Genomic DNA, 13,991 nt, shown 5'->3' with positions numbered 1-13,991 from the left:
CAATTTTTTCTTTATAAAAAAATACTGTTTGTGGATATCTCAAATCATGTACAATGATAAAATACAGGTATAACAAAGTGCTGTGCCAGTTATTAATTTATTGCTCTTTGGCTCCAAATCTGCCCTTCCTTGTTTCTCTGCAGAAAATGGAGCTGGGCCCTTTAAATAGTTCACCTTTGCCAGCTGGTACCATATTAAATATTGTCAGTAGAAGGTGCTGAAATACATTGCAGGAGAAGGAACTCTTCCTGGTTTCTGTGGCTCTTCCCAGCAAGATCTTCCAGCACAAGGCTCCTGCGGTCCAGGTGGCTTCTCCAGTGCCAGGTTTTTACCGTGCATGGTGGCCAGCAGCTTTCCCCAGCCTACACCTGGGGTGGTTTTGTAGCCACCTCCCTTGGGCCATATACCTGCCCATGCACCCTAGAGGGTGGATTTCCTATAAGTTTGGAGAGTAGATTTCTAGTAAATTTTGTAGGTAGGGCACCATGGTGATTTCTGTGTCACCCAGTGAACCAAGGCTCTAACAAGGTCTGGATTCTCAGCCCTGGGGGAGGGAGTAGTGAGGTGAGGAGGAGAGGTGGAAGGGTGTGCTTATCTCAGCCCTAGGAGTTTATAGCTGCTATTCCTATATTATTTAGCGGTCTCTTTACATCTTACAAGCCAATCCCTTGTTAACTGATCCCCAGGATGGTTAATAATAAGCTTCCCTATTCCACGTTACTATGTGATTTCTCTTTTCTTAGAAGACCCTATTTGATATAAGCATAACTTTATAACACATAATGCAAACATCCTAGGAAAAGACTGACACAGTTGACCATGCAAAACTAAAATGTCTGTGGCAAAATAAACCATAAAAAAGACAGTGACAAACCAGGAGAAAATAACTGTACTATGTGTAACAGAATAAGGAACGATGTCCAATCAATAAGAAAAAGATAGAGACCCTAGTAGAAAAATGGGCAATGCATATGCACAAGTAATTGTACAAGAAGAAACACAAATGGCCAAAAACCCTGAGACACTAAAACTCAGTAATCAGAGAAACACAAATTAAAATGATATACCATATTTTTGGGGGAGGGGGTAATCACACTGAAAAAAACACTAAAAAAGTTTTAACAATGTAAAGTATTTCTAAGATTGTAAGCAAACTGAATAATTGGTAGGAGAGCAAACTGACAATGCTTTTTTGGAGGGCAATTTAGCAGTACCCATTACAGTACCTAAGAATTTACATTTAACAGATTTTTTCAATCAACATTAAGAATCTTTATTTTGGGGGACTTCCCTGGTGGCGCAGTGGTTAAGAATCCGCCTGCCAATGCAGGGGACATGGGTTCGAGCTCTGGTCCGGGAAGATCCCACATGCCGCAGAGCAACTAAGCCCGTGTGCCACTACTGAGCCCGCGAGCCACAACTACTGAGCCCGTGTGCCACAACTACTGAAGCCCGCGTGGCTAGAGCCCATGCTCCATGACAAAGAGAAGCCACCGCAGTGAGAAGCCTGCACACCGCAACGAAGAATAGCCCCAGCTCGCTGCAACTAGAGAATAGCCCACGCATAGCGACAAAGACCCAACGCAGCCAATAAATAAATAAATAAATTATTTTAAAAAATCCTTATTTTTGGACCACATTTTTACCCTTACAATTACATGTTCTTAAGGATATGCACTTCCATATATGTATGGAACTCTGACAAAGGAGGATTACATTGTTTCTCTATTTTCTTCCGTTATTATTTCTGATATGCTTATTAGGGTGAAGATTCTATTTCCTCTTAGCTTATAAAGACAGCATCTGTGAGGGGATTCGTTGATTTATTTATATAATTCTATTCCTCTATCATGAAAAAACAGTTATGTTTCTACATCATAAGGAATCAGATGATGAATGAGGTTCAAATTCTGCCACCCACTAACTGCAAGCCACTTGCCCTTAGCACCCCATTTTTCTCATCTGTAAAATGAGAGGTTTATATTAGAAAACATCCAAGATCCTTTATCATTTAATGACAATGACTAGTTCTGCCCCAACAGGTCCAGTTTCCACCCTTCCACGTATCTTTAAATTTTACTTTTGAATTTAATTTTTAGAGCATATCATAGCTAAAACTAGGACTTTCATTGATACCCACAGTTGTAAAGAACAAAATTGAACTATATTAACTTTAGGTTACTTAGCCTTTTGTTGCCAGGACTAACTGTTTAAGGAAGGTCCTCAAAAATATTTCATGTATTCAGAACTCCAATGAGAGCAGAAGTCCTAAAGAGTTTTCTCTATCAAATTATTTTTACTTCTAAACTGTAGACTAAAGCCATGATTTGTATTTTCATTGTAACATTTTAGACTAATTGAACATCAGATATAGGCTTACATATTATATAATTTAAGAAAGGGAGAACAGTCACAGTGTATCTTGTGGCTTTTTCATAACTTCAAAAACAAAATGAATTTGTTTATAAAGAAAATGGAGCCATAGAATAAGTGAAGTATAAAAGAAGATGAGCCAAGGGGAATGAAGACTGTGTTGTCCATTGAAAGTTAAGGCCACTTTATACATCTCTATGCATCAATGGTAAGAATATTCCAAAACATAAATCACTTTCAAGGATGGACAAAAGGAGAAAGTTAAGAGAAATGAAGGTTTCATCATGGGTTAAATATCTATGTAAGTGGACACTTCTCTTCTTAGACAGAAGAACAATTCAAGATTCAGAAGATCCAAAATATAACAGAAAACAAAATCCCATAACTATAAAGGTCATCTAGAAGCACTGAATTTGAAAATAGATGAAAAAATAGATGACAGGCTTAAAAACGGTGAGTGCATTTGAATAAAACAAATGGCAAGATTAATGATTATATGGAAAACCAAGCAGAAAAGTAAGAAATAACATCAGAAACTACAGGCACAAATGAATTTTATAAAATATTTTAGCTTTTCAAAGTATAACTCAACAGTATTACTATAGCACTATTGAGTTTACAAGTGCTTCATTTCCATTTCCCCAAACAACAGCCACAATTCTTTAGATGTTATTATTAGTCTCTTCATATTACAGTTGAGAACACTGAGTATTAGAGAAGGTAGGTGACTTTTTCGGGATTATACAGCTTGAAGCAGGATTGGAATCCCAGTCCCCATAACTTAAATTTTACGTTCTTTTTATAATGTTGTGCTGCTCTGGAGAGTGCCTGCCACATAATTGATTCAATGAAGATTCTTTTGCTTTCCTTTCTTTAGGGAACCAGTTTGATATATTCAAATTGTGTGTTCTCATCCTGACTCTGCCACTTACTGGCTTTGCGACTTTAGGCAGTCTATCTAGTATCTCTAAGCCTTGGTGTCCTCATTTGTAAAATGGTCTGATATCTACCTTTCAAGGTTATTGTAGAGAATACATGAGATGACGTATGTAAAACTTTACAAGAAAGACAACTTCAAGGAAAAAAAAAAACTATTGAGGAAAGGTCCTAATAAGAGATTCACAGATCTGATCACATGAAAGTATATGATATTTGAGTGTAAAAAATGAACAATATAAAAAGGCACAAAAATCTAACTTCATATGTATAGATGTGTGTATACACCACCAGGTGGTTCTGATGCATTCTCAAGTCTGAGAAACACTATTCTAAGCTGATGAGGGTGTAATGAGATAGGTACTTCATATATTACAGTGGAAAAGTAAATGGATACAACTCTAGAAAGCCGTTTGGTAATGCATGTCAAAAACCTCAAAATGTTCATATTATTTGACCCCAAAATTTCACTGTTAGAAATCTGGCCTAAGGAACTGATCAGAAATTGAATTTCAGCATAATTAAAAATAGCAGAGACTAGAAATCACCTAAATATTTAACTATAAGGAAATGGTTTAAAAAAATTATGGGGCATCCCTATGTGTGTGTGTATGTGTGAATATGTGTGTTGTGTTGTGTTGTGTGTGTGTGTGTGTGTGTGTGTGTGTGTGTGTAGATAAAGAGATATACACAGGAGAGTAACCAGAGGTAAATATGAAAACAAGGTACCTAGTTCTTTCTCTGGGTTGTGGATTACATTGACCTTCTATGTAATCAACCAGGCTGCAGGTAATTCAGGCAAAGTTATGACAAATGCATTCAAACAGATGCTTTGTTTCGGCTTTAACAATATTTTCTATATAACCCACACTATATTCTGGAGAATAGCGTAAATGAAACTCATCAAAGTTTCCCTTTCCCTCTTTGTCTTTCTATGCCCACAGCTAGTGACCACTTGTAGTAGGGATCAGTCTCCCCTTTGATTTCCCTGTTGCTAAAACTATTGCCCTATTCCAAATGACATGACTCTTTTTTGTTGTTTTTTAAAATCCTATCATTTATGAAGTTAATTTTAAATTGCAAAGTGTAGAAGTATAACGTTTTTAATATATGTGATATGTGTTATTCAAATAGATATCAAAATATAGAAATGTGCCCTGTGCAATAATGCTACAGTTGTATTATAAGGGTAGTACCAGTCGCTTTGGAGTCAAACCTGAGCTTAAATCCCAGGGCCACTTTTTAATTTTGTGACCTTGGACATGTTTTTTAAGTTCTTCTGATTTACAGTCTCTATAAACTGGAAATGGTAATACTTTTTCAAAGTTTCTTTTGTGAAAATAAGTGAGAATACTCACTCAGTGCCTAGTATAAGGCCTTACAGAGTGGCAATAACATTTATTAGTTCCTTTCCCTCCTTTTACCCATGACAGGATAATATGAGTTGGTTGTTAATTTTTGAAAATTTTTAAGAGGTGACAACAGATAGCATTTTCCAGTAAAATTCAATTTGAAGAAACTTACTATAAGTGTATTTGAAATTTTTCCTGTTGAATAAATGAACAGAAATAAGCCAAAATATTTAAATAGTTTACAGAGCTGTTGGCTTTAGGTAGAGGAATTGTAAATGATTTTTTCTTTCCTTTGCTTTCTGACTTTTTTTATTTCCCAATATTTTAAAATGAGCGTATAGTACTTTCATACTCAGAAACAAAACTAATTTTATTTAAAAATTATTCTCTTTAGTAATTTATTTCTTTTAATACTGACAAAAGTTTACAATTAAGAAGTTAAGGGACAGACTCCAGTCTCAGTCACTATTTGGCTGCAACCTCAAGAGCAACTCCACGTAAGAATCACCCACCTGAGCCAAGTCTATCCACAGAAATGCAAGACAAATTAAAACAAAACAAAATTGTTGTTTTAAGTCATTAAGTGTTGAGGTAATTTGTAACCCAGCAACTGACAACTGAAATAAAAAATATTTACAACAGCAAAAAAGAAACCAAACAATATACAAAAAAAAGAAGTTAAGGGACAGTTTGTAGAATGCTAATGGCTGGCAAACTTCCCAGGTGTTGGATAAGGGGTCACAATGCAACTTTAGCTGCATCCCTTTACTGAGTGAAAACTGTGTTCTTGGTCCTGGGGCAAAGGAGTAGATCAGAGTGCTTCAAGGAGCAGGTGTTATTAGTCCGCAGCCCAGACTGGGGTGGAAGACAGACAGTGGTGAGTCCTCAGAGAGAAGCTAGGGAGGCAGCACATCCCTTTGTCCCGAGCTGAGATTGGACAGAAGACTGCCCACGATACGGGACAACCTTGCCTCAGCCCTCAAGAAAAGGGAAGCCATGGAAAAACAAATGTTTGATAAGAGCAAATGCTTAGGAGAGATGAGGGATGACAGGAGTACCCGATTTATACGAGGAAGTTTGTTTACTTTTTAGCTTTGTTCTTGTTCGATGTTATATGAAATCAGAAAGTAGAACTGAATAATACAGGTGCTGCTGAAAAGAAAAAAAGTAGACCACCTGAAAGCCTTACAGCCAAGCCTCTGACAGGGCAACAAACCTAGGTGCTCATCTAGTGTCTAGAGCAGGGTTTCAAAGGGACTCTCTCCTTTCCCTCGAAGTCCAATCCATCTCAGCACACTTTCCTGTGGCCTCAGTACCCTTGTTCACACAAGGCTCCAGGAGCCCCTTCCAATCCTTCCCTCCTCTAAAGCAAGATGATTCACACTTACACTTGTCCTAACTTTATAATCACACTGTTAGAGAATGGAAGCCTCCTATCTGAATGCTATTTACCCACAAGGAAATTCTCTCTCTAGTATATCTCTGCAGAGATTCCCATAATTGAATATGATTATTTATCTAATCTCAAGATTTATAACCTTCACATGTTTCCATATGGCATTATATTAAGCTTAATTATTTTGAGCAGCTGTCTTTAGGTTTTCCAAAAAGATATATCTGCATTTAGTTTAGGTCACATACATCTAATTTCTTTATTAAACAGAATAGCACATGATCCTGTCAAGTTCAAATCTACAAAAATGTATTTTAAAATTAAAATAAATAAATGGCAATCAGCTAATTTCCATAATACATATTAAGAAAACAGATAACCTTACTGATCTTGAAACTTGGTAAGAAAAACCAAAATAATCTTATAAAAAATAGGCACAAGCTTTTGAACACACTGGCAAGTAAACATATGAAAAGATGATTAGTTTTACTCATAAAGAAATGCCAACAGATCAGCAATGAGATACATTTTTCACCCATCAGATTAGCACAATATCTGAAGACTGAAAATAGATCAGAGAAGCAGATTCTCTCACATACTGTTGGTGAGAATGTACATTGGTACAGTCTTTTAAAAGGGCAAATTGATATTATCAAAAGTATCAGTGTGCACAGTCTTTCAAAGAGCAATCCTATTTCTAGAAATGTATCCTATAATATACACTCAATAATATGCTATAATTTATTAAATTTTTTCTCATTTTAATATTTCTGAAATTAGGATATCAGTTTAATTGGCAGCATTCTTTTTCTTTCTTGATAGCATGCAAAGTAATAATAAGACTGGATAGTGCCTTAGAGTTTACTGAATATAGTATATGTAAGGGCATTTTATTGAAGCGCTTTTTGTCTTAGCAAACTAGAAACAATCTAATGTCTGTCAGTAGGAGACTGATTAAATAGAGTATAGCACAGCTATACAATGCAGTAATCTGCAGCCCTTACAAAGGATAAGGAAGGCAGCATGGAAATAGAACCATGGTATGTTTTAAGTAAGTAAATATGTTTTAAGTAAAGACCTTAAGTTCTAGATTCGTATGTAAGGGGAAAAGGATGTGCGTGTGTGAACTTGGATATACATTTACAAATGTATAGAAAATAGCTTTTATGATTAAATAATTTCATTAATTTGATGTTAAGAAAGTATCTGGAAAGAAAAAATTAATCTGATCAGAAAGTGATCATGAGCAGAACTTAAAATGAATTCACCTTTGCACTGGCCCATCCCTTGCCTGCAAGGAAAGCCAGGACCAGCGTGCACAGTCCTCCTGACCCAGGGAAACCAAAATACAGGCTGCTGAACACAGCCAGCACAGACAGCCCCAAGACCAGGAATGCTCTCTTCCACACGAGCTTGTCCTAGAGGAGGAGAGAGGTTGGTTAGCTCAATTATTTCATATAACTGATTTCTAGCTATTGGTTTTTCCATATTCAGGACTTAGTAGAAAATAAAAACGTCTGTGTCTGAGCATATAAATGCATGACATAACATTTACTTTCTTTTCCTTAGTAAAAGTAGAGTTAGCACATGTACAAATGTTAGGTTCCTCTCCCAGGAATACCAGTTATCCTTCTCTGCAGTTATCAAAGCAGAATTTCACAGGGCTAAATGCAACAGCAGAACAAAGCACATAGGCTTTGGGGACAGAGAGACCAGGGATAAGATTTCAGCTTTTACACCACTGACATATGTAGTTGGCCATATTACTTAAACTCTTCAAGTTTTCTTTCCTCATTCCCGAAAGCAGTTACATCACAGGGATTCTGTGAAGGCTGAAGATATGATATCTCTATTATTTTTAGGTTCTCTGTTCACTCTTTAATTTGATACTCTCCTGGTTTTTCTTTCTAAATCCTTGAATACCAAGAAGCTTTAAGAGGCTGTAGACAGAGTAGTTTTTCGTTGTTGATTTTTTTTCAACTTTTTATTTTATATTGGAGTATAGCTGATTAACAATGTTGTGATAGTTTCAGGTGCACAGCAAAGCGACTCAGCCACACACATACATGTATCCATTCTCCCCCAGACTCCCTTCCCATCCAGGCTGCCACATAACACTGAGCAGAGTTCCCTGTGCTACACAGTAGGTCCTTGTTGTTGATTTTTAAAGTCTCAGAAATGTGTACCTCTCTCCTTTCACTTTTCCCTGTTTGGCCTTTTAAACTTCTTGATTGCTTTAGAAGGCAGGCAGGCTTTTAGAAGTGCTTGGCTTGGAGGCGTGCAGGCTCTGGCGGTGGGTTACCTGAGTTCATTCCCAGCTCCACTGCTTTCTAGCTATGTGACTTTGTTTAAATCATTTCTCTCTAAGCCTCAATTTCCTCATCAGTAAAATGCTCATATTAACAGTACTCTTTTCATGAGTTATTGTCTAGAGTGCACTAGATCAGCACTTTCCAACAGAACATTCAGTGATGACAGAAATTTCTGTATCTGCATTGTCTACGGTAGTGTTCTATATCTGCTATGGCCACATGTAGCTAGTGGCTGCTATATTGAACTAGTGGTACTTTATTGTACATACCACATCATTTTATACACGGTAAACAACAAAATGTAAGCTATCATTTTTCTCTTTATTTTGTTGTTTAATTAGAAAATCCTATAACTTTCTATTATGCATTCATAAAATCTACAATCTACAATTGAAGCTTTTTGCGCACAGTAAAAATTCAAACCAACATACATTCAAGTAATGTTAATATTAATGTTCTTACGTACAGTTCTACTTTAGTTAAGTTTCTAATTCCATTCAAAATGCTCTGAAATCTCAAAATAATGCCAGTTCTTCTAGGAAAAAAAAAGACTTTTATATGTTTATCTAAGAGACGAGGGGGGTAACGGAAAACAAACAAAACCTTTGTTTATTAAGAAATCACTGTGTACAGTAAAGGACTTTGATATCTTTGGTGAGAAATGTTGAACTATATGATATGAGATGATAAGGTCTGTCTATTTGATAGTATTAGAATCTAAGGTATTTTGGGACTTCCCTGGAGGTCCAGTGGTTAAGACTTCGCCTTCCAATGCAGGGGATGTGGGTTCAATCCCTGGTCGGGCAGCTAAGATCCCACATGCCTCGTGGCCAAAAAACATAAAACAGAAGCAATATTGTAACAAATTCAATGAAGACTTAAAAAAAATGGTCTACATCAAAAAAAATCTTTAAAAAAAAGAAAAAAAGAATCTAAGGTATTTTGATACTAAAAAAAGAGGCCCCCAAAGCCATTTTATATCTTGATTTAGTTGAGTATTATGAGTAATAATAAAATTAAAATAAATAAAAATATTAAAATTAAGATAAATAAAGACATATTATATTATTTTAGAATTGATGTTATTTGTTTTACAGTGAAATTTGAAGTATACAGAATATAAATTAGAGAAAAAAATTCCAGGACATTAAAAATCTTATACATCCAGCCCTCTTCATAAATCTCATGGACAGCAGTAATATTGCAATGAGCAGTTTTAAAATGGGGGCCGTTTTCTAAATCACATAATTCACATCAGCTTTCAGGGGAGTGTTCTAGAATGCTCCTCCAATGACATGTTAGAGCATGACTTACCCACAGATTATTTCTTTTACCTGGTCACTGCTTGGAAAGTACTGAATAAAAAATCCAAGAAGCAATCCAGTTGCCATACCAATTACCACCTCCAAAACTCCTTTGAGGACATTGAAAACTGTGGAGCCTTAAAAAAAACATAAAAAGAAAAACTTGAGACAGAATTCTAAATCCATAAATGCACAGATGTTAATCATTAACATAAAGAGTCTAATTATATAGAAGGGAAAATGTACAGATCTTTCCTGCTTTCCACATTCTTAAAATGTCTAATAAAATGGGCCTACGTTAAGAAAGGTATGCGTATTATTGGAGATAAATTTAAAAATAGGCATAAGCTATGATTTGTGTACTTTTTTCTATGTTTACTTCAGTATAAATTTACATAATTTATTATTTACTAAGAAAATATGAAAGATAAAATTCATAAATCAGGTCTAATTTGTTCTACTGTATTATATGCATAGGCTGGGTAAGCAGACAGATCTAGTATTCAAACTGCCATTTAAGAGCCTGATCTTTTAATAATAAATGCATATTGATTTTAATAGCTCTAATATATACAGAATACAGTAACTTAAGAATTTGGCAATAAAAGTAAAATCTTTTCTTACTACAATGAATGTAGGGGACTTACTCCTTCTCAAATGTTATTTCTAAGATTAAATCTGAAAATAAATTATTTTTGAAATTGCTCTTGGAAGAGTCTTTATTTGTTGCTTAGCTTCTTTGAAATATCACAATATAGAGGTAAGTAAACTATATTTTCCCCCATAGCAAACAGGATTTAGGAAACTTTAATTTAAAAAAATCTTTGCTAGCACATTGTGCAGAAAATTATATTAAAATTGCTCAATATATAAAGCCTTCCTCACAAACTGTTCTAAGAAAATATGTACTAACCAGTTATGTGGTTTCTTGTTATTATAATTTCGGGTACAGCATATGCCACCCCCAAGGTATGCCACTTTGGCATAAGGATTATTTTGAGCTGAAGGCAATTGAGAAGAAACATATACAAGATAAGCTCTCTGCCGGCTCCCTATTTGCTTTTAAAAGAAGGACATAAATTTGTAAAGCTGTCCCTCTCCCCTCTCCATCAGGAATGACAGAAGTTAACCACTGAGGCAACGTGGAACCCTAATCAGCCCAGGGACAGCACCAGAGGAATCTACATAACAAAGTGCTGAAACCAGCCCTTATCTAACAATAGTTTGCTCATATATTTGCCTTTCCACAATTTGTTGCCTCTAAAAGCTCAAAGTCCTTTTCCTTTGTCTTGCACTTCTCTACAAAATTATTGTTCTTTGCTAAGATGCTTTATAAGCCCCAATTCTAACCACCCCTTGAGTTACTCACCACTGCGTACTCCAGTGTGTAAGCACGACGCACGTACATGCTAATAAACTTTTTCTCTTGTTAGTCTGTCTTTGGTCAGTCTGATTTACAGGGTCCCAGTCAATGAACCTAAGGTGGGTAGAGGGGAAATAGCTTTTCCTCCCCTACGGTTTCCATCATCTCTCTTATTTAAAAAAATAATTACCTCTGTAGTAATTTTACTTAGCTAGGATAGCTCTCTGTTAGGTAATGGTGTGACTGTCAAAAGCATCTAGCTGTGATAGTATCCTATGTCTTGAGCGAATATGGTAAATAATTTACTATAAATGTGTAGAAAGGAGCCAATTAGTTTCAGTCTCTGATATAGTAAGGTTGTTTAAAAAAAAAAAAGACTTCTTGGGCCCTACCTTTGAAAATTCTGATTCAGTAAATCTGGCAGGGCTTGGGATCCACATTTTAAAGAAGCTCCAAGTAGTTCCCATCCAAAAGGCCTCAGGACCACGTTTAGTGGGGCAGGGCAGAGGGAATACAGCATTGCGGACTGGGAAGGTTCTTCAGACAGTCTACAGCCGGCAGCCCTGCAGACCCTCCTCATTGCCCTCCCTTCCCTGCTCTTCCCCATCCCTTGTGATTCTAATGCAAACTGTTGCTCTAAAGCCTTGGTTTCCATTCCCAGAAGTTCTCATTTAATTGGCCTAAGGCAGTGCCTACAAGAGTATTTTAAAAAACTCCCCAGGTAATTCTAGTATGCAGCTGAGGCTGAGAGCTATTGTTTAAAAGGTGTATACTAGGAAAACAGTGCAAACATACTTCTGGATAGGTAGAGCAGAGTTAAAAGAAGAAAAAGTGTAGATCTGACTTAATAGATAAGAGGGAATCCTTACTGGTTCTTGAACAAGAAGGTAACCTTACGAAAGCCATGTTTTTGATAAGATTAATTTAACCAGTGACATATGGCAGGGACTGGATGTAAGGCAACTTTGGGGCAACAGGAAGAGGCGAAGTTCTAGGTACTCAGCACAAATCATATATAACCCCCCCAAATGGGCCAATAACTACAGCGGGGTGGAGAGACTAAAAATACATGACTTTCTATGAAGGTGTGTTCCCACTAAATAACCTGAAGCTAAATTTAAGCTACAATTACATTTTGTCAATAATATGAAATTGCAAATCTTATTTCCCACTCTTGGACATGGATTAAAAAATGAACTTAAATTTATGCTGTGTCAAAGGAGAGTAAAGGTACTGAATAATAGCGGGAGAGAAAAAAATGCCTTAAGTTCTTTTTCATTACTACTTAAAACATAACGCATCCATTTCAAACACCTGGTAAGTATGAAGAAGATGCCCATTAAAATCATTGCTGCTACTACCCACCAAATGTTAAAACTGTTCCCATTTTAGAAGAGTGCTGTTCCCACTTGGCCTGCTGTCATTGTGCTCATTGAAAATCTACTCATCCCTTGTGTGAAGTCTCCAAGATTAAACTTTCCCAGAGGTTCCATGTAGAAGCTGTTTTAGTCCTTCTCTAAATCTTCTTTAAGTCCTTCTTTGAATCTAGGCCCCTTACTGCACTTACCAAACTGCTTGAGCAGGCTATGTCCAGAGGGTGAAGCTACTGGTCGCTTCCTAGTATGGAACTAAATCTTGGGAGGTGACTTTTTCTATTTTAATTCGCCTTAATTAATTATCAAGCAACTATGCCATGCTTGTAACACCATAATCTATGTTTCTAGAGTGCAAGAGAACAGCACGTTGTGAACGGATCCCTGTACCTGTGGAAAAGGCCATGCCCAGGCAGGTGTTGAAGCCAGTGATGGCCAGAATATCATCGAAGCTGCCAGCAGCCATAAGTAAGGTCGGGACGCCTTTTTCAACACCATAGCCTCCTTCCTGCAGAAGGAGCATTGAAGGCACCACGACAGCTGGAGATACAGCACCTAAAACAAAACTAAGCAGGCAGCGCTTTAGGCATTTATGACAGTATCTTACTCATTATTATTATTATTGTTGTTGAAAGTATAATAACCTCTACTCTTTTAGAGGTTACACTTTGGACAACTAAAGTCTTTCAGATGGGAGCAAAGCACCAACCCAGAAACATATACATATATGCAAGTTCTATAGAACACTTTTTTCAAAGTATGGCCATGGATAACCTGTATTAGAACTACTTAGGCTGCCTAAAAAGTTATATTTATGGGTGGTATAGAAGACCTAATGGGGTTAGGCCCCAGGAATCTGCCTTTTTTTAAAAACGAAACATTCATGGTATGAGGTTTGAAAAACATGGCCATAGACTTTTTGGATTGGAACCCAGTGACATTAGGCCTTTTACCAGGATTGAGTATGTAAAATAAGACAACAGATTAGAAGGAAAAGGCCATAATGACATTGACAGTGACATTCATAATGGCAGCAGTAGTAACACCAGAAAGCATTTTATAGTGCTGACTACGTGCCAAACACCATTTTAAGCACTTTACATATATTAATTTAATCCTCACAATAATGCCATGAAAAAGCTACAATCATTATCTTTGTTTTGCAAATGAGTAAACTGAGGCACAGAGAGATTAAATAACTGGCCAAAGATTGCATAACGCAAAGTCATAGAGCTGGGATTTGAATCCAAGCAGTATAGCTCCAGGGTCCTAACCCTGAGAAATAAGAACTTCTTACTTGTTGCATACTCACTAGTACTAAATTCTAAGTACTTTCATATCTATTTAATTCTCATGGCTTTTAACCATTAGAAATAAGAACTGACAGTGGATGGAAGAGATAGCAGAGCTATCTAATCAAACAGTCTGGTGACAAAAGAAGGAGGAAAACACTTCTGGGTGTTGATGACTGTTGATATATTTATTATCCTTTATACAGACTCTGAGGTGAGATCTGGCATCTCTCTCACCAGTCTGGAATCACGTATAGGTAAAAGATCATTACTTCTTCAATAGTTTAAATTAT

At 36.5% G+C, this 13,991-nt stretch overlaps 1 protein-coding gene across 1 annotated transcript in view; it reads right to left on the bottom strand.

Moving 5' to 3' along the window:
* SLC9B2 (solute carrier family 9 member B2) overlaps positions 1-13,991 on the bottom strand; it is a 49,427-nt gene that overhangs the window by 10,576 nt on the left and 24,860 nt on the right. Inside the window, exons 7-9 of the mRNA XM_061192082.1 lie at positions 12,797-12,972; positions 9,701-9,807; positions 7,323-7,472 (exon numbers count right to left, since the gene is read on the bottom strand). Of these exons, the coding sequence (XP_061048065.1) occupies positions 7,323-7,472; positions 9,701-9,807; positions 12,797-12,972 (433 nt within the window). The remainder of the gene's footprint in view (positions 1-7,322; positions 7,473-9,700; positions 9,808-12,796; positions 12,973-13,991) is intronic.

Source organism: Eubalaena glacialis, chromosome 5 (assembly GCF_028564815.1).
Source record: "Eubalaena glacialis isolate mEubGla1 chromosome 5, mEubGla1.1.hap2.+ XY, whole genome shotgun sequence".
Lineage (NCBI taxonomy): Eukaryota > Metazoa > Chordata > Mammalia > Artiodactyla > Balaenidae > Eubalaena > Eubalaena glacialis.
This window is presented reverse-complemented; position numbering and strand designations above follow the sequence as displayed.